General features: G+C 39.5%; 1 protein-coding gene across 4 annotated transcripts in view; it reads right to left on the bottom strand.

Annotated features, from left to right (window-relative positions):
• Positions 1 to 19,731, bottom strand: part of IQSEC1 (IQ motif and Sec7 domain ArfGEF 1) — a 778,715-nt gene that overhangs the window by 527,056 nt on the left and 231,928 nt on the right. For all 4 annotated transcript variants that reach the window (XM_072598258.1, XM_072598257.1, XM_072598259.1 and 1 more), the window contains exon 2: positions 10,670 to 10,699. In XM_072598258.1, coding sequence (XP_072454359.1) covers positions 10,670 to 10,699 — 30 coding nt within the window. The remainder of the gene's footprint in view (positions 1 to 10,669; positions 10,700 to 19,731) is intronic.

The following is a 19,731-nucleotide window of genomic DNA, read 5'->3' as shown; positions in this document are numbered from 1 at the left end:
CTCTCCCTCATCTCTATTCTGACAGGCTCCCTTTTCCCCTGCCAACCCAAGCCTGAATCATCGTGGAGTCAAAACCAGTGTGACCCCGTGGCATTCTGCTTGCAAAGAGCCAAAAGAAAATTGGAGACACCATTTCTTTAGGAACAACAAGCCATAATTAAAAAGTCCTATGCTAGCAAAATGGTCAGAAAGGAGGCAGCACAGAGGGGAAAATAAGCAAACCACCATGGAGGAAAGCAACGCATGCTAATTCTGCACCGGCTGCTTCCTGGCAAATGCAGGCCCAAGCTCAGAGTCCTTCAAAGGCGGATCAGAGAGTTGTATTTCTTTATTAATGTAGTTTGACAAGTGACAAACCCAAGCAAACATGGATCTGCATAAAGCTTTGCATCCAAGCCCATGATTCTCTAAGTAGGTTACTTGAGATGGTATATGGAGGGTTTCTTGGGGTTTTCATGCTTAAAATGCTGCAGGGTCCTTCTTTTGCTCCTGTATACTTATGAACAAGAAAAACCATCTGACTGTAAGCTCCCTGCCATGCATGTGTGTGTGTGCTTTACTCAGCACAATGCCAGGCACAGAGTAGGTATTTAATAAATGCTTGTTCACTTGACACATTGTTTGTGTTCCTTGTGCTTAGTACTGCATCTGGCATACAGCAGATGCTTAATAAATGAAATAACATAGAATGTGCTTTGCAAACCTTAGGTAAGTTGTTTTTGTTTAGTTGTGTCTGAGTCTTCATGATCCCATTTGGGGTTTTCTTGCCAAAGACACTGGATTGGTTTTATCATTTCCCTCTCCAGCTCATTTTACAGATAAGAAAACTGAGGCAAAAAACAGGTAACACAGCTAGTAAGTGTGTAAGGTCAGATTTGAACTCAGCAAGACGAGTCTTTCCAACTCTAGTCTTGGCACTTTATCTACTGTGCCACCTACTTGCCCTCTGCTAACTTTAAGGCACTATACAAATGCTAGCTGTTGTGGTTAATGTTGCTGTTAGCTGCGTGACCCTTGGCAAATCACTTAACTTCTATCTGTCCCAGTTTCCTTATCTATAAAATGGGGATAATAATAGCACCTACCTCCCAGGGTTGTCATGAGGACCCAATGAGGCAATATTCTTAAAAAGTATTTAGTGCAGTGCCTGGTATATAGTAGATACTTAATAAATGCTTATTCTCTTCTACTGTTATTGTTATCAGTAGTAGTAGTAGCAGTAGTAGTAGTAGTAGTAGTGGTGGTGGTGGTGGTGGTGGTGGTGGTGGTGGTGGTGCTGATGGTGGTAGCAGTAATAATAGTAATAGTAGTAGAAGTATATGCTTGTTGATTGACTGATCTCATGGATAGCCCATCAAAGCAGAGCCAGTCTTATCCATTCACTCTGTTAATGATTTTCCTTCTTCTCTCATTGTTGAGTGCCAAGTCATCATAGACTTGTAAGTTCATACAACCTGATCTGGGAGATTATCTGGGCTAAGGGTTTTAAAACTGAGATCCATAAATTGTTTTTAAAAATACTTTGTTAACTTTATTTCAAAATGATTGGTTTCCAATGCATTTTTTTTACACATTTAAAAGCTGGATTCAGAGAAGGTGTCCATAGACTTCATTAGCGTATTGCCAAAATATATATAAACAGGGAAACAAGACAGCATATGATCAATGATATAAACAAGGTGAAGAACTCCTGATCTAGTCCCATCCCCTACTCAAAATATGAGTGCTTTCTATCACATTCCCACTACTTGGGCATTCATCTTCTGATGGAACATATATATTGGGAAAGTCACTATATCATAACACAACTCATTACATATTTGACAAATTCCATTGTTAGGAATTTTGTCTTCTAGTTCATTGCCCTGACAAAGTAGCTGATAGACTAGAAATGTCTGCAAATGACTGATGTAAGTTAGTTTTTACCACTGTCCTTAGCAGTAGGTTAATTACATTCTGACTCCAGAGTCAAATACCTCTGAACTCAAGTTCAGGATTCTGTCTCCCTTCCACTACCCACAAAAGTTGATAAATGGCAGCATTCAGAGGAAATTTGTGTGTGGGGGGCTGTTCATGAGTGCCAGTCCAGACCACTCCCTATCAGTGAAAAGAGAAGCCAGTGCTTGGCACCATGAAGTAGAATCAAGCCACAGCTCATGCATTGACTCCAAGTAGAGACTGGCTCATATCTTTGAGCCCTGTTCATTTTCTCAGTATGCAAAGTGGGATTTCCCTGCATTTGTCCGTAATGCTCCCCACCTTGGAATCAGTTTGCCTTTCATTTGGCCTCTCTTAATCATGTTCATCCTTTAAGATCCAAGTCAAATCCTACCCTTCCCTCTGCCCCAAACTTCCCATGGACCTTCCAAACTATGCTGACCTCTCCTTTCTCTGACTTCCTGGAGCAATTGAGCAAGAGTACTTTACTATTTGATCATAGATTGTCTTGTTTCCCTGTTTATAGATTTATGCCTTCCTTCCCCAACTAGATTGTAAATTCTTGCAGGCAAAGACTGCATCTTATCTTTGTTCTGTATGCCCTCACAGTACCAAGCACTAGGCACACCAGCTATTGAATAAATAGATCTAGCATGATCTGATATAGATGTCTCCGGATTCACTGACTCAAATTTTGTGTCAGATCCATAAAGAGAAATCAGGATTCATTTTTGAAAGGTTCTCCAAGATTGCAACTTGCCTCTAGTTACTTTGCAGCACAAACTCTTCTCTTTCTGTCCAATCACCAGCTGGATGTTTCCTTCCTCTCAGGGGATTACCTCTCTTATCAGTGCTTTCTGCATCAAACCTTGTCATGACTCTTGCTTCCAGTCTACGACTCTCCATAGCAAGTCACACCAGAAGTCATTACAAGACGTAACCTAATTCATTAGGCTATAAATACTTAAACACAGTATTTTCTTCCTGGCTTTCCCCCCAGTTTGATCAATGCTGGTGACTCCTCCTCTTCATGCATCCCACTGAGAACAATTTGGCTGGAGGCGGCTGACATATGTTCCACTCTCCATACTAATCTCCCAGGTATTTGTACATTCTCTGATGCTGTACCTTACTGTGCAGAGTGATGATGCTGCCCTTTGTCACATTCTCCACGTGGCTTCCTTCCTTCTCCCTGTAGATGATGAAGCTGTGGTCACGTCGATGCCTCCTGCTGAAATCTTGTACTGAGGTAATAAAGGCAAAACCCATCAGGGGAACAAATCAGAGACAAGGTCGTAAAGTTAGCAAGGGAGAAAAGAGAGTCTGTGGAAAGATAAGCCAGAACAGCTGAGGCAGCAACAAAACAGGCAGACCAGGCAGAGGGCTGTCCAGGGATGGGAAAAGCACAGTGATTTTTCCCTAGGGCATTGACAAGTCTCTCCCAGACTCGAGCACCGGACAGAGATCACTTTGTGCTGGGTAACATAGGCAGGGCTCAACATTTTGAAAATCCAAGTGCACACATGTTCCCTTTGAGTTTGACTCACCAAGAGCTCATCATATCACTTCATCTTTCCTGCATGCACAGAGTGATTTTCTCTAATGATGGCAGTCTTCTTTCTGAAGGCCAATACAACATGAGACTGACAGAATGCCAGAGCCGGTATGAACCTTTGAGATCAGTGGTTTAGCTCCCTCCTTTGCCTGATGAGGAAACTGAGGTGCCCAGAGGGAAATCAACTTGCATAAGGGTTGCTGGCTCCCAGAGTACCCTACCACTCTGCCTTCATGTACAACAGAGCAATTAAGGACTGCTGAAGTGAGACGGCATGAGAGTGAACAGGAGCACTGACCTCAGGAAGTTGGTTTGATACAGTGGAAAGTGTGATGGGTGGAAAGTGAGAGGTCCTGAGTTCAAGTCCTAACTCTATCCATGGGTAATGTTGGACATGTCATTTAATTTCTCTGGGCCTTGATTTTCTCATCAGTAAAATGAGAGATTAGACAAAGGCTAGATTTGGGAAGCACTTTAGATATATTATCTCATTTGATCCTCACAGCCACCTTAGGAAGGAGCTGCTGTTATTATTCCCATTTGTAGATGAGGAAACTGAGGCAGACAGATTTGAAGTAATATGCCCACTTAGTGTCTGAGGTAGGATTTGAATTCAGGTCTTGCTGACTTCAGGTCCAGGACTCCAGCCACTGCATTACCTAGCTGCCACTGAACTCCACTATGGTTCTAAGTGGGCCTTAAGGCCCCTTAGAGTTCTAAAATGAAATGACCTAGTTTTCTTTCCAACCTTATCACTCGTTAGATGTATAACTGGCTAAGTCACTAACCTCTCTGAGTCTCAGTTCTATTATTTATAAAATGAGATTAAACATGCCCATTCTTTACCACCTTATAGGGCTATTGTGAGGAAAGTATTTTGTAAAACATAAAATACCATGTGACTATGAGCTATTACTTTTGTTCTAGATACATTTTCGGAAAGAGGTGCATAAATCAAATACTTGTCAGTTAAATCCAATTTTGAACACGCTAGGAGAGTTCAATATTTACAGGCATACTTAGGAGAATCCTTTGGTAAAGCAAGGAGTCCTCACATGATACAAATAAATCACCCCTAATTTGTTTTGTGAAGCCCAATTTTTCATAGTGTTTTATCCAAGTGGATCATACCTGTAAACAACACAAACAATGAGAGGGAAGGAGAATCAGGAAGAGTCAGAAGTCTCAACAGCCATAATAATTTCTTCCTTTTTTCTACTGTCAAAGCTTTCATGGGAAAGAGTGCAAAAATTCAATTGTCTGGCATGCCCAGATCAGGTATCTGATAGAAGAACTCATAACATACATCAATAGTACATCAAGTTGGCACTCACGTCTGCAATTAGTTGTCAAAATGTAACCTGGCTTTAAGGTCGTTAGTATGTGACAGCCTGTAGGATCACAGGAAAAAGATGGGGTGCCCCTCGGAAAAAGGATACTCCCCACTTTCTAAAGCAAGATAACCTAACTAAAAGTGACCTGAAAGTGACAAAGAGATTGAAATTGGAGAGAATGTTTTGAATTTGGTTGAGCAGTGAAAAGATACTGATAAAACATGGACTCTTTATTGAGGGTGAGAAAACAACTAAGGAAAAGCTGCTTCTATTTTTGATTCAATTGTTGATTTCCCAAGAAGATTTTAATTGTATTATCATCAAGCTCCTGCCCTTTATTGTTTTCTAAATTGTAAAACTTTTAACGGTGCTTTTTGTTTTATAGTATTACATCAAACTCTCAATATATTCTTCTCCTTCTTCTACTCAGTAAACCTTTCTTTGTAGCAAAAATAAAAACAAAACAAAACATTTTAGCAAAATCAACCATATCTGACAGCATATGCAACTTTCCACACTCACGGTCCCCCACCTCTCCAAGGAAAGGAGTTTCTTTCATTCTTACCAGAAAGCAGCTGAAAACAACCTAGTTCAAGTCAACAAACTTTTATTAAGAAAACATGTTGAATGGAGGAATTCAGCTGAGAAAGACAGGTTACAGAACATCAAAGACTAACCACCCTAGGAGTATTTTACAAGATTATATCCAATGTCTTATAGCATTTAGAGAACAGTAAAATTCATTCAATAAACAGTATTAAGGGTCTTATGTTCAAGACTGTGTTCCACCATGTTCCCTGGGGAGACAAAAATAAATATGACACCATCTTTGCCCTCATGATCATAATGATGACCTTGAGTCATCAAGAAAAGGTTACATTATGCTCCATATGCTCTGTTTCCTAAGATAGGAAGCACATAACACATGTTAGAAATATTTCCTTCAAAAATATTGAAAATGAAAAAAGAATTCGGCATATAAGTCATTACACTTGGGCATTTAGAGAAATTCTGTCTTGGCAACAGATTGAATATGGAAGGTGAAAGAATGAGAAAAGAATCAAAGCTAAATGAAGTCAGAGACTTGAGTGGCTTTGAGGATGGTGGTGTCCTCCATAGACATGGGGAAGTTTAGTGGAGGATTTGGTTTGGAGGTTTAATGATCAGTTCTGTTTTTGGATATTTTGATTTTGAGATGTCCATAGGACATCCAGGACACATCCAACAGCTAGCTGGGAAAAAAGAATTATACACTCCACAGAGAAATTAGGACTAGGTAATGAGATTTTGGAGTCATCTATTTGTAGATGAAAGTGAATCTGTGGGATTACAGAAGATCACTCAGTGAGGGAGATTAGAGACATGAAAAACTCCATCTCTCCTTCTAACTTCCCTATTGTGCCAAGGTCACCACCATCTTTTTAGCTAATACTAACCCCAACCTGGCTTCATAACCTCAGAGTCATCCTGGAGTCTTCTCTCTCTTTTACATCCATTTCAGAGCAGTCACTGAGACTTACTTATCCAATCTATCTCCAATTTTTTTTTGCATTCATTCCCTTCTCTTTTCCCCCACCCAGTACCCTCATTCAAGAATTTTTCACTTCTCACCTGACTACTATTCTTGGTGTCACGGTTGGTAGACATGGAATCAGGAAAACTTGAGTTCAAATCCAGCCTCAGACACTTGTGATGTGTGTCACTTACCCCCTGCCTGCTTCAGTTTCCTCAGCTGTAAAATGGTGATAATAATAGAACCTACCTGCCAAGGTGGTTGTGAAGAACAAATGAGATGATATTTGTAAAGCATTTAGTATAGTTTCTGGCATATAGTGGGCACTTAATCAATGTTTGTTCCCTCCACTCCCCTCATAATTCTTCCCACTGGATCCAACCTTTCCCTTCATCAAACCATCCTTCAGCAAGATGCCAAAATGGTGATGATACAAGGCTCAGATCTGACCACGACACCCCTCATTCATGAAGCCTCAACGACTTCTTACTTTCTCTATGAGAAAATACAAATTCCTCTGTTTGACATTTAAAGCCCTTCACAATCTCGCTGCAAGCTCTCCTTCCAGACTGATTTCATATCACTCCCCCTCCCGTACTTTATGCACCAGATGAACTGGCCTACTTGTGGTTTCCTGTATATGACATCTATCGCCTGTCTCTGTGCATGTACCAAGAATCCTCTTCCCTTTTACTTCCTTCCTCTTCTACAAATTCCTAGGTCCCTTCAGGGCTGAGTTCAGGTTTTTCCTCCCACTCACAAACCCTAGACGTTATTGCTCTTTGAGCCCTCTGAAATCAGTTTGTATTTCTTTTGCTTATTGTTTACTTATGTACATTTTTCCCAGTAGAAAGAGAACTTTATTTTATTTTTTGGTTCTGGAATACCAAGCGTCTAGTGTCCAGTATATGGTAGTCATGTAAATGCTCAAGGTAAGGCTCAAGTTAGAGATTTGTGAGGCATCCATGCTAAGGATGGGTAAAAGCAGATAAAATTCAATCTGAATACAGACCCAAGCAGGTCCCCACAATGAAAAGCCATGGGCTGCCAAGGAGATGTATGAAGGTGCTAGAAACTTAGAGGAGCAGGTGCTGAAAGTATAATTTTTTCTTTGAAATGTTTGCCTCCCTGTGAAATTAATAACTAACTATGGTTTGTCTTCTGGAGGAATTGTAGCTCATGCAAGGTCAAGAATACCACCCTAAAACAGTGAACAACAATCAAAAAGCCAGACACTGTGCTTAGTGCTGGCAATACAAAGAAAGGCAAAAAATCTACCTTCAAGAAATTCATATTCTAATGAGGGAGACAGCATATAAATAACTCTGTGCACATATGATTTATAAGGTATAAATGGAAGATAATATTAGAGGAAAAGAACTATATGGAGGATGGAGGAGAAGTCAGGAGTGGGAAAAGCCTCCTGCAGAAGATGGAATTTCACTTGTGTTGTGAAAGAAATAAGGAAAGTGAGGTGAAGAGAAGGGGAAGAGCACTCCAGGCGTGGGGGGCATTCAAAATGGAGGTATGGAGACAGGAGATAGCAACAAGAAGTGGATGAGGGATAGCTGGATCATTAGACTGTAGAGACAGGAATAAAGTATGAGATTGGAGAGGTAGGAAAAGACCAGGTTATTAAGGACTTTGGATGCCAATCTCAGGACTTTATTTTTGATCCTAGAGGTAAAAGGAAGCCTCTGGAACCACTCCCAACAAATGGTCTTCCAGTCACTACCTGAAGAATTCCAGTGAGGTTCCTCAATTGAAAAATGATTAAAGGATATGACCAGGCAGTTTTCAGATGAAGAAATCAAAGCTATGTATAGGCATATGAAGAAATGCTCTAAATCACTTTTGATTAGAGAAATGCAAATTAAAACAGCTCTGAGGTACCACCTCACACCTATCAGATTGGCTAATATGACAAAAAAGGAAAGCGATAAATGTTGGAGAGGATGTGGGAAAATTGGGACACTAATGCATTTACAAAATTGGGACACTGGTGGAGTTGTGAACTGATCCAAACATTCTGGAAAGCAATTTGGAACTATGCCCAAAGGGCAACCAAACTGTGCATACCCTTTGATCCAGCAATACAACTACTAGGTCCATACCCCAAAGAGATCATAAAAAGGAGAAAGGACTCACATGTGCAAAGATACTTATAGCAGCCCTTTTTGTGGTGGCAAAATATTAGAAGTTGAGAGGATGCCCATTAATTGGGGAATGGCTGAACAAGCTGTGGTATATGAATGCAACGGTATACTATTGTTCAATAAGAAATGATGAGCAGGGAGATTTCAGAAACACCTGGAAAGACTCATACAAACTGATGCAAAGTGAAATGAGTAGAACCAGGAAAACATTGTACGTAGTATCAGCAACATTGTGTGATGATCAGCTATGAATGATTCAGCTCTTCTTAGCAACACAGTGACCTAAGACAAGTACAAAAGACCCACAAAAGAAAATCATATCCACATCTAGATAAAGGACTGATGGACTCTGAATGCAGATTGAAGCATATTTTTTTCACTTAATTTATTCTTTTTTCATGTTTTTTCCCATTTTGATCTTTCTTCTTTAATAACTGTGACTAATACAGAAATACAGAAAACATAAATACATTATGTTTTACATGATAGCACATATATAACTTATGTCAAATTGCCTACCATCTTTAGAAAAGGGGAGGGGAGAGGAGGAAGAAAAATTTGAAACTCAAAATCTTGTAAAAATGGATGCTAAAAATTGTCTTGACATGTAATTGGGGAAAAAAATTACTATTTTTAAAAAAAGAATTCCATTGAGGAGGAACCCACTACCTCCTGAAACTTCCTGTTCCATTTTTTAATAATTTCAATATGAAATCCTTCCTTATATCCAACCTAAATCAACCTCTCAGAAACTTCCATCCCATCATTCTTAGATCAGCCTTTTGGGGAGAAACAGAACAAGTTTAATCTCTCTTCTACAGGATGACCTTTCAAATACTTAAAGATGTCAATCATGTCCCACCTCTATCATATCTCTTTTCTAGACCAAACAACACCACTTTTTTAAATTGACCTCCCCCCACTGGAGAACGAATATGAGGCTCTTTACCATTCTGGTTTCACTCCATGGAATACGCACCACTTTACTTCTCTTATTCCTTAAGTACAGCACCCAGAAATGAACACAACATTCCAGAGGAGGTCTGACCAGGGCAGAATGGGACAACTGTCTCCTTCTTCCTGAATGCAATGCTTCTTTCATATCTATCATCTATCATCTCTCTCTCTCTCTCTTTCTCTCTCTCTCTCTTTCTATCTATCATCTATCTATCTATGAATAGATACAGATAGATAGACAGACAGATGGAGACAACTAATATACATGTCCTGCTGGGTACCCCAAAAAACGTAAAGAGCATCAACTCTAGCCCATTGTACAAAATTCAAAGAAATTGTAAAGACAAATGTAATGTTCAGGTCAGACCCTCTTTCCAGACCTTTTCTAGCCAGTTGGATCTACATCCTATATAGAGTAGCGTCATTAGTTAAAGAAAAAGGCAAGAAACCCCCATTAATGACAACAGCCTTCAATGGATATCACACCAATATTGTTTGGTTTCTTTTCTCTCCTTCAAACCAGGCAGACATTTCAAAATGCCAACAGTGAAAAACCATTGCAGTTCTGGTTTTCTGTTTTTCTGAAAGAGCAATCTCTGTTTAATCAATCTCAGCCCTCTTTGTAAAGCCGGTGTTCACAAACAAGCAACACTCCAGGTCCTGTGTGCCCTGACCCAACAAGGCAGCCATGGAGGACTGGGGATGTTTTCAGGGAAGAGTAAGAAATCCATGGATAGCTTGGTAGAATGCCTGCTTCCATTGAAGGGGAACACTTTCAAGACTAGATATATTCTGTCACTCAAGGAATCAAGCTCATGTTGCCACTTGAAATCAAGGCAGGCCTTGACATAGAGTCCCTTACTTTGCTTAATTTGATCAAATGTGATTGGGGGAAGGGGACAATTGAGGGATACGGACCAAAAGCAATTTTTTAAAAAAATGAGTCCACATTCTTCCTGAGTGAAGCCCCTTGTTGGAATTGCTTAGGGGAAGAAAAAGAAGCCATGGTTTTGGAGGGCTAGGAAGGAGTATATTTCATTTTGGGGTGCACTTCTAAACAAATCCATTTAAATGCAAAACACTAAGTTCCTTGCTTCAATGGTTCTGACCTAATAAGACCACTAGTCAGACAGAAATCAAAGCACATGACTTCATTAAAACAACAAACTCCAGGGGACCACAGTGACACAAGCAGAGGAACTAATTAAACACATACCTGACACTCCGTGAGCCTTCTCCTTCAGACCTGCAAGGAAATGGAACAGAGAGACACTTAGAGTGCTGTTGACACTTTCTCTTAAAAAATACACACATTATGATGATCAAGGGTGAATGACTGAGCTGTTCTAATCAATACAATGATCCAAGACAATTCTGAAGGACCCATGATGAAAAACGCTATCCACCTCCAGAGAGAACTCATGGAACCTGAATGCCGATCGAAGCATACCGATTTTTTTTAACTTTATTTTTCTTGGTTTTATTGTCTGTTTTCTTTCACAACATGACTAATATGGAAACATGTTGTGCATGAATGCACATATATAACCTTTATCAAACTGCTTGCTCTCTCCATGAGGGGGGAGGAGAGGGAGGTTGGGAGAGAATTTGGAACTCAAAATTGTAAAAACTCAAAGGCTAAGAATGGATTTTTACATGAAATAGGAAAAAATAAAATGCTAAAATAGAGTTCGGGGAGAAAAAGAAAAATGCAGACACTCATCTACTCTATAAAGAAACACAATATTCCCATACTGGTGGGAAAGGGGAGACTGGGGAGGGGGAAAAAGGAGGGAGTGAGGGAATGGAGGGTGGCTTCATTTATTACCTATTTGGTATTTCTCAAGCATTTCCAAACTACAAGTTCAATTTTCAAATACCAAAAAATCAATTATACCACTTTAAAAAGGAGACATCTGCAAAAGTCAAGAAATAGGATTGTATCACCTACTTGAACTTTCTCAAAGGCTGGGGAAAATACACAGAATCAAAGATGAAGACTTCACATTCTGCAAGCCAAAATACATGCTCTCTGGACTAACCGCACCAGAGGCAAGAGGATTAGTTTAATGATGGTTAGCCTTCCGCTCAGTTGACTGGATTAAAAGGCCATGTGCAAACAGGTTCAGGAATCTAATCCTTGGATTTTCTAAATGTGAATTTATTACCAAAATAAAAACGTACTTAAACCAGAGTTGGGTAATTAAAAGAGTCCTCTAGGGATGCCATAGGAAGCTCAGTTGAAGGAACTGGTTATGTTTACAGTAGGAAGAAGAAGACAGGGTGGCTGTCTTCGAGTTTTGGAAGGGCTACGACAAGGAGGAGTTTAGGATTAATTTTGTTCTGTTTGACAACAGAAGGCAGAGCCTGGGAGCAAGTGGCCAAAGGTGCAGAGAGGCAGATTTCTGTTCAACAGAAGGAAAATATTTCTAATAATTAATTAGAGCTGCTAGTAAATATATAACAACCAGCTTTCCAAAAAAAGTACAGCACACTTTTAAGTTTAATTTGCATTACAACTTTCTCCATCACTTTAAGTACAGAAATCAACAAAACAATAAATCAAGTTCTGATTTATAACGTTCGCCCATTTCTTAAATTGTAATTGCTCGAGTCCCCCAGAGCTGGCTCCAACACATCTCTGCAGCTGTCTTCAGTGGGCTCTCTTGCAAGGTATGTCTAGCTGGATGACTCTTGCCATGTAAGGGCTGCTTTAACAAGTATCACTGCCATTAGTTAAAGAACTAGTTAAAGAACTAGGGTAAAGTTTTCTCCTCTGAGAGGGAAGGTATTGGAATTAATAATGTTCTGAGATAACATTCTGACTCCCCTTCTCTCTTAAATGTGAAGGTTTGTTTAAATGATGCCTTTGTTCATGTCTAATGATTTAAAAAAGCACAATCCCAGAAGAAACAGGAATAAGTCATTTTGGTTCATTTGCTTAAATGGGTTAAAAATCTAAAGAAGAACTAAACGCTTGCAAAGACAGATAGAAAGTCAACTAGAGCGCTATGTATTACTTCACAGCAGAGGTTCCCACACAGTTATCAGAGTGAGCTCACTTATGGGGATGGTGGGGGGAGGGGAGTGGCCTGTCACTCCAAGAGCCTTGAATCCTTTCCCCACATCCAGGGGAATATCATAATGCCCAGAGGTCCCTGGGGAGGTTGGTCCAATCAGAAGGGAGAATTACTTAATTCTCCAGAAACCCAAGTCCTTCTCTCTGCCCTCCCTACTTTTAGTATGTGGGAGGGAGGATTTATTCAGGGTACTACTATAAATTATGAAGATGGATAGGTCTCTGGGGAGATAGGGTTCTCAGTAGAGGGAAGGAGGGCTTTTCTTTTTTGTTAATGAGCTTGTTTTGTCAGGTGAGATAAACCCCATCCTATATTTGATATTTTGTTAACCTGAGTAACTGTATAAAAGCTGAAAGACTTTTTTTTTGTTGCAAAGAGTCAAAATCTAGCATTCCCAGGGAACGAAGAGGGTGAAAACATGAGTCTAGAAGTATGATTATGTAAGAAATTTCTATGATTGAACTTTGTCCATGTAAACTCAGACTAGACAATACTTGGAAGTAATCAGAGCCATCTTTGTAAAACATGTTCTTCTTTCTGGGCTTTTCACTTCCAATACGGCAAAGCTGTCTATTCTGAGAAAATCAAGTATCTGACCAAACTTGTAGAAACAATTACTTGGCAACTTTCTGATAGTATTCCTTTATTAAATTATCTCACTGCAAAGGAAAATGGATCACCTCTGGAATGGAATGTGGCTGCTTTCATGTTATTCATTGTCTTATTGGAGGAAGAGATAACTTTGCAAGAACAGCTTGGAATTTCTGCCCTGATTACTTCCCTCCATTCCTCTTTCTTTCCCTCCCTCCCTCCCTCCAATCCTCCTTCCTTTCCATATTTCCTTCCCTCCCTTTCTCCTTCCTTCCCTCCTTTCCTGACCTCAAGGATCTTATGGTCTGATATGGAAGACATGCCAATTATATAATACCCTCTCCTTCCCCCTTTGTAGCTTTTTCTGCTTTGAATTTTTCTACTAAAATATAAGCCTTTTGAGAGTAGGGACCATCCCATTAGCTTGTGTTTGTAATCCCAAAACTTAGTACAGAACTTGGTAGACAGTAAGCTTTTAAATGTTTTATCTTATTGTCTATATGAATAATTACAACACAAAGAAGAATGTATTAAATAAACAAGAGAAAGACAAAAAATTGTGGGAGAGTTCTGGAGAAGGAGCACTATATTAACTCACATGACACTTGAAAGTTTACGAGTTTCTCACAATTACCTGTGGTCAAAAGCTGAAAGTATTATTCACTCCTACTTTACAGATCATCACTTATCACAGAATTTAAAGCCAGAAGGGCTATCTAGTACAGTCTTTTTACTTTACAAGTATGGAAACAGATGCCCCCAGAAGGTGAATAACTTACCCAAGGTCACATGGTATGTGTCTGAACTAGAATTTGAACTGAGGTCTTCTGATTCCATATTCAGAAATCAGTTCACTGTAATACTGTTTGTTATAACTATGGGCGGTGATGACACTTTACTTAATAATAACAAAAACTAGAACTTCCATAGCATTTGAAGGTTTGTAAAGGGCTTTACATTTTATCCTCATAACAAGCCTGGAAAGTCGGTGCTATTATTATCCTCATTTTACAGATGAAGAAATCGAGACAGTTACAGGTTAAGTAACATGCCCACAGTGTTTGAAGCTGGATGTGAACTCGTCTTCTTAGCTCCAGGTTCAGGGCTCTCTCCGCTGCACTACTCAACTTCTACTTCTAATCATGGAACCAACTGGACAGCAGGAGAACCAACTGGACAGCAGGAGAGTAGTGATACTGTCAGTGATACTATTCCTGACCCCCCCTCCCTTCACACTCAGTTTACAGACCCCAAAGAACAAACCTTAATAACACAAAGCAGTTGTCAGAGGTGAATTCTCCTTTGGAAATACAATTATTCCTTCCACAATACAACTTTTCTTCATTGCAGTTTTGATATGTCACAGGTCAGCATAAAAAATTAAATGGAAATTTGGGAGAGTTTTGAAGAAACCGCAGATGACACACAAAAGGCCAGCAGGCAACACAGAAAAAGTATTTTTACTTAACATTGACCTATATATAGCCTATGACCAAAACTTTACCCAGATTTTACAATAAGGTATTGTAAATACCCCATAAAAGAAAAAGACAAAATTCAGACTTCTTCTCTGATACAAAGGGAGGGCCAAAAAATTTTACATGAATTTTCCAGAGTTGGGGGGAGGGTAATACTGTGCCTGTAACCCCAAGATGCAGAAGAGATAAGTGTAATGAAAATCAACCAGTAGACAATGATGTTGTTGATACAAAAGTTTCATCACAAAATCCCTAGCATATGAAAGAGAACTATTCAGATAAAATCTTAGGACCCCAAACATCAAAGGCAGAATTACAAGTGTGTGACCCTGTCCTCTCTGGTCCCTTTTCTTCACCTGTATAATGGAGGGATTTGACTACATGATATTTCAGGCCCCTTCAAGCGATGGAACTATAATCCCATGAAACCTAGGCAACACATATTTCCTCTTGTCTAGGCTTAAATTTTCTCATCTGTACAATGAAGGGATTGTACTAGATTAACTCCCTTCTAACTCTTGCGCAGAGATTTTAAGTGTAACTCCCTGGGGAATGTGGGGTGGGGGAGAGGAAGGTTGGACAAAACAAAAAAAAGAGGAAAAAGATTTAGAAATGCATGGAAGAAGGTGCAAGAAAAACCCAGAAAGAATCATACACAGGCAGGACAGTTTTGAAAGCCACTACATTTAAAAAGTAAAGAAGCTCTACACAACAGATATTTACAGTTTTGTGTACAATCCTTTTTATCTGCTCTTCTATGCTATATGGAATTACTTTTATTTGGTGTTTGTCAAGTTTGGAATAAAAATAAAAAGACTGCAGAATTCTTTCTTTCTTCCTTCCTTCCTTCCTTCCTTCCTTCCTTCCTTCCTTCCTTCCTTCCTTCCTTCCTTCCTTCCTTCCTTCCTTCTCTTTCTTTCTTTCTTTCTTTCTTTCTTTCTCCCTTTCTTTCTTTCTTTCTTTCTTTCTTTCTTTCTTTCTTTCTTTCTTTCTTTCTTTCTTTCTTTCTTTCTTTCTTTCTTTCTTTCTCTCTTTCTTTCTTTCTTTCTTTCTTTCTTTCTTTCTTTCTTTCTTTTTTACTGTTGATTCAACCCAAGATTCAGTTTTTCATTCAGCAGTCCATTGTTCATCCATCCGTTCATCCATTCATTTGCTCATTCATTGGACAAACAATTATTAAGTACCTGCTATTTAGCTAGCCCCAAATGCCATCTGCTCTTGTAAACAAAACTTAATCCCTACAGTGTTTGATTAGAGTATTAGCTAACTTCAGATGTAAACTATGAACCTAGATCTATTTAAAAAGGAAAAAAAAATACACACACCCATAAGTAGCAATTTATTTTTATTTCTTTTTGGTGAAAAACCTATGCTTTCATTAATGTAGGAAATTCCTGGTGAAGAAACTCCATTTATCAACTGTTCTACAATTTCTAACCTTAGTTGTCCAGGATACCATGAAGTTAAGAAACTTATCCAAAGGTGGTACTTCAACCCAGGTCTTTTTTTTTTTGTTTGTGGCAAGGCAATGGGGTTAAATGACTTGCCCAAGGTCACACAGCTAGTGTCAAGTATCTGAGACTGGATTTAAACCCAGATCTTGACTCCTAAAAGTTAACTGTGTGAAATGACCACGTCTTGTGAAATTCCCCTAAGCAAACATAATGCCAACAACTCCAAAACGCTATAGAAAGTTAAAACAAACCTCCCAAGGTGGGAAATTTAGAAATGAGAAATAAGTTTGAAAATAGGAAAGTCATTAGTTTTCTAATTGTGAACATTTAAGCTTCTAATAAAATATGGCATGCAGAGTATATGAAAAACATGTTTAAATATAATCAGTGCATTCAGTACAGCCTCCTTGATGGAACAGTGGTTGTCTGCTTTCTCTCTGACTTGACCAGTTAAAGCCTCAGGCACTAGTGGTTTGGGGATTCTCAGATTCTACCCCCTTTTACTGCACTGCGACCAGATGTGATTGGGAGCTGGCGCAAGCCAAGACTCGGCATTAAAACGGTAACAAAAGCAAAGAGCCTACAAAATTGCGTCTTTTCAAAAGAAGACACGGGACATGTGGATTTGGAATGGAATCAGAGGCACTAGGTTTGTGTTCTATCCCTGCCAACGACGCTCTGCGTGACCTGAGGAAAGTCATATCTCTGCAGGCCTCAGCTTCCTGTCTGTGAAATGCATCTCTAAGGTACAGGACCAAGTCTAAATTTGAGCATCCTGTAACAACTCACCCAACTGTGCAAATTTTAAGAGTGTTCCAAGTCACTTTTTACAGGCCAGAGATGGAGACCATTGGTAGTCATTTCTTTGCAATTGCAATTCATATTTTCTGTCCCTGACTATCTTGATGACATTCCGTAATGCTCCCATTCTGTCCAGATTAAATAAATTGCATTATATTAAGAGCCCGAGGAGGGTAGTGAAAAAAGCTTTGGGAAGAAATGTCTTGCTAGTCCTTCCCTCGCCCCCATAACCCTGTTCATCTTCCTGTTCATCTGTGGTACTATTACATATTCTTGCATTACTCTGCTATGGTGTAACGTTAATGGGATTTAAGATCTCCCAATCCATTTAATAGGCCTCATGTGGAGCCCATTAAAGGAAGGTTGTTTAGGGGAAGCTTGCTTGCATGAAGGTTTTCACACCTTTTGGTAATTAAGCACTGAAACAAGTGATGTCTTCAGGCTCTACGTATACTCTGAAGTGAGGTTTTGCTTTGGGGCTCACTCACTGGAAGACAGTTCATGTAATTTGGCCAAATGAGACTCTGGATAGCCGTTGAGTGCTTCCCTCTCTGGTAACTATGTATGTATGTAATGGTAAGGCAGTTGGATCTGTCTATTGATCTGTGATGTATGCATAGCTTATGGTCAGACAGTTAGAAGCCCTGTCAGTTGGTCTTTATGCTATTTTTTTTCTGTTTGTAATTTCTGCTTTTAATTTCTGTTTGTATTTTCTCTGAAGTTCAGGGTGCTGACTTTTTCCCCTGAACTAAGTGTTTGATTAAAAGATGGTTGACACCTTTCCTTTAAGAAATGTAGATCCAGGAACCTGTTAGGGTGCTTGCTGTTACATGTGGTCATCCTGCCATTTCAGCAGGTCTTTGAATAAGTGCAGAGACAATGCAGCCTGTGGCAGTAGAGGAGCTTGAACTATAGCCAGGAAGACTTTGGTTTGAATCCTACCAAGACACTTACTAGCTCTTGTGACCTCAGTCAAGTCAAGTCACCCAACCTCTCTGGGCTTCAATTTCCTTATCTGGAAAATGAGAAGAAGGTCTTGGTGGCTTCTAAGACCTGTCCCCCTACCCCCTTAACTCAGGTTAAGATTCAGGCTTTTGGGGACTACTAAGTTAAACTAAGAATATAGACTTTCTTCCACACCTCACCTTGTGTGATTATCATTTAGGAATCACTTTGCAAATATTTAAGTACCATGCAAAGGTGGTGTTGTTGAGTTTGCTTTATCATTTCTTTGACACATTAAAGACATTCTGCCACTTTCAGTTTTAGAGAAAGAGACCCCCAAAGCCTCAGAGGAGGCCTTCAACCCTTCTTTCCACTTGCCTGGCTCCCTATACAGACACCATTCTACTCTCACTCCATTTTAGAGCAATTCTTTGTTTGGTTACAAAGCTTGGAAATCCCACTACTCAACTCTACAGGTTATATCTATCTATATCTATACCTATAGAGATAGATAGATAGATATAGATTTATATATACATATATGTATATATGTATATATAAAGCTCCTGACTAAATACACATTTCTTAAGGGCAGAAACCCTTTCATGTTGGTCTTTGTGTCTCTAGCACCTAGGACAGTGGCTGGTGTAGGAGGTGCTTAATAAATATATTGCTTGATTGAGAGACTCACCACCCCCCTACTTTTTCCACTTCATGACAGTGAATAATAAATTGAGTTTCCATCTGCAGACCCAGAGGCAACTCTCTAATAAATAGGAAGTTATGCCTCAGCAGGGCAGAATATAAACTATTTGGGGGAAGGACTCCTCAAGATCCCTTCCAACCACCCACCCTAAGTAAGTCTCTGGATACCGGGGAGAGAGGAAGGAAGACTTACTGAGCTCTGTAGTGAGCTATTTCCCTCTGCCTAAGGGAGTCCAGGCAGAGACTGAGAGCAGGTGAAAGGGATCTAGATTTTCTATCTTTGGCACCAGTGACAGAGGCAATGGATACATGATCCTTCATCTGTTGTGCAGATTTCCAGGGAAGCAGCTATTTTTGCTGCTGTTAGGGGGTCCATCAAGGCCTAAGCTGGTCAGTGGGGCTAAAGCATGGTCATTAGCAACACTTGTGGTTTTATAAAAGCTAGATTTGAACATGAGTAGTGATAGTGAAGCAATTGAGGATACCTCCTCCCTTTAGCTCATCTGGAAATAAATCTATTGATTCTGACATATTTCTAATACCGACTTAAGAGGAAACACAACGGACTATTCTTCATTATTGATTTAATTCAGAATTCACTCATCCATTTATCCAACCATTTATTCACTGGTTCATTTATTCAACACTTATTAACTGCCTGCTTTTTGGTCAACTCTAAATGCAGAAAGACATTGCTTCCCTCTAATGCTACTCTGCCTTTGAAAATTCTGCAAAGTGAATTGAATTGCCAGGTATTGAATATAAAATCAGGTCCATGAGTTTGAAATTCTACAAATTCTAACTTGTGCATATTAAGTTTTGTTATAAAGAGGTATGTTGATCATCCATCAATAAACATTTATTACTATTGCTCTGTTAATTTTCAGTCACTTCTAACTTCTTGATCTCATTTGGGGTTTCCTAGGCAAAGATACTGGAGTGGTTTGCCATTTCCTTCTCCAGCTCATTTTACAGGAAACTGAGGCAAAATGAGTGAAATGACTTGCCAAATGTCACACAACCAGTAAGTATCTGAGTTCAGATTTAAACTCAGGTCTTCCTGACTCAAGGCCTTCCTGACTCTATCCACTGTACCACCTAGAGGCCCTAAACATCTATTAAAGGCCTATTATGTGCCAGGCATGGTTCAAAACACTATCAAGAAAGGCAGAAAACAGTCACTGCCCTCAGGAAATTCATAATCCAATAAAGAATGCAACACAT

Source organism: Notamacropus eugenii, chromosome 3 (assembly GCF_028372415.1).
Source record: "Notamacropus eugenii isolate mMacEug1 chromosome 3, mMacEug1.pri_v2, whole genome shotgun sequence".
Lineage (NCBI taxonomy): Eukaryota > Metazoa > Chordata > Mammalia > Diprotodontia > Macropodidae > Notamacropus > Notamacropus eugenii.
The sequence above is the reverse complement of the archived record's forward strand: the minus strand, read 5'-3'. Positions and strand labels throughout refer to the sequence as shown.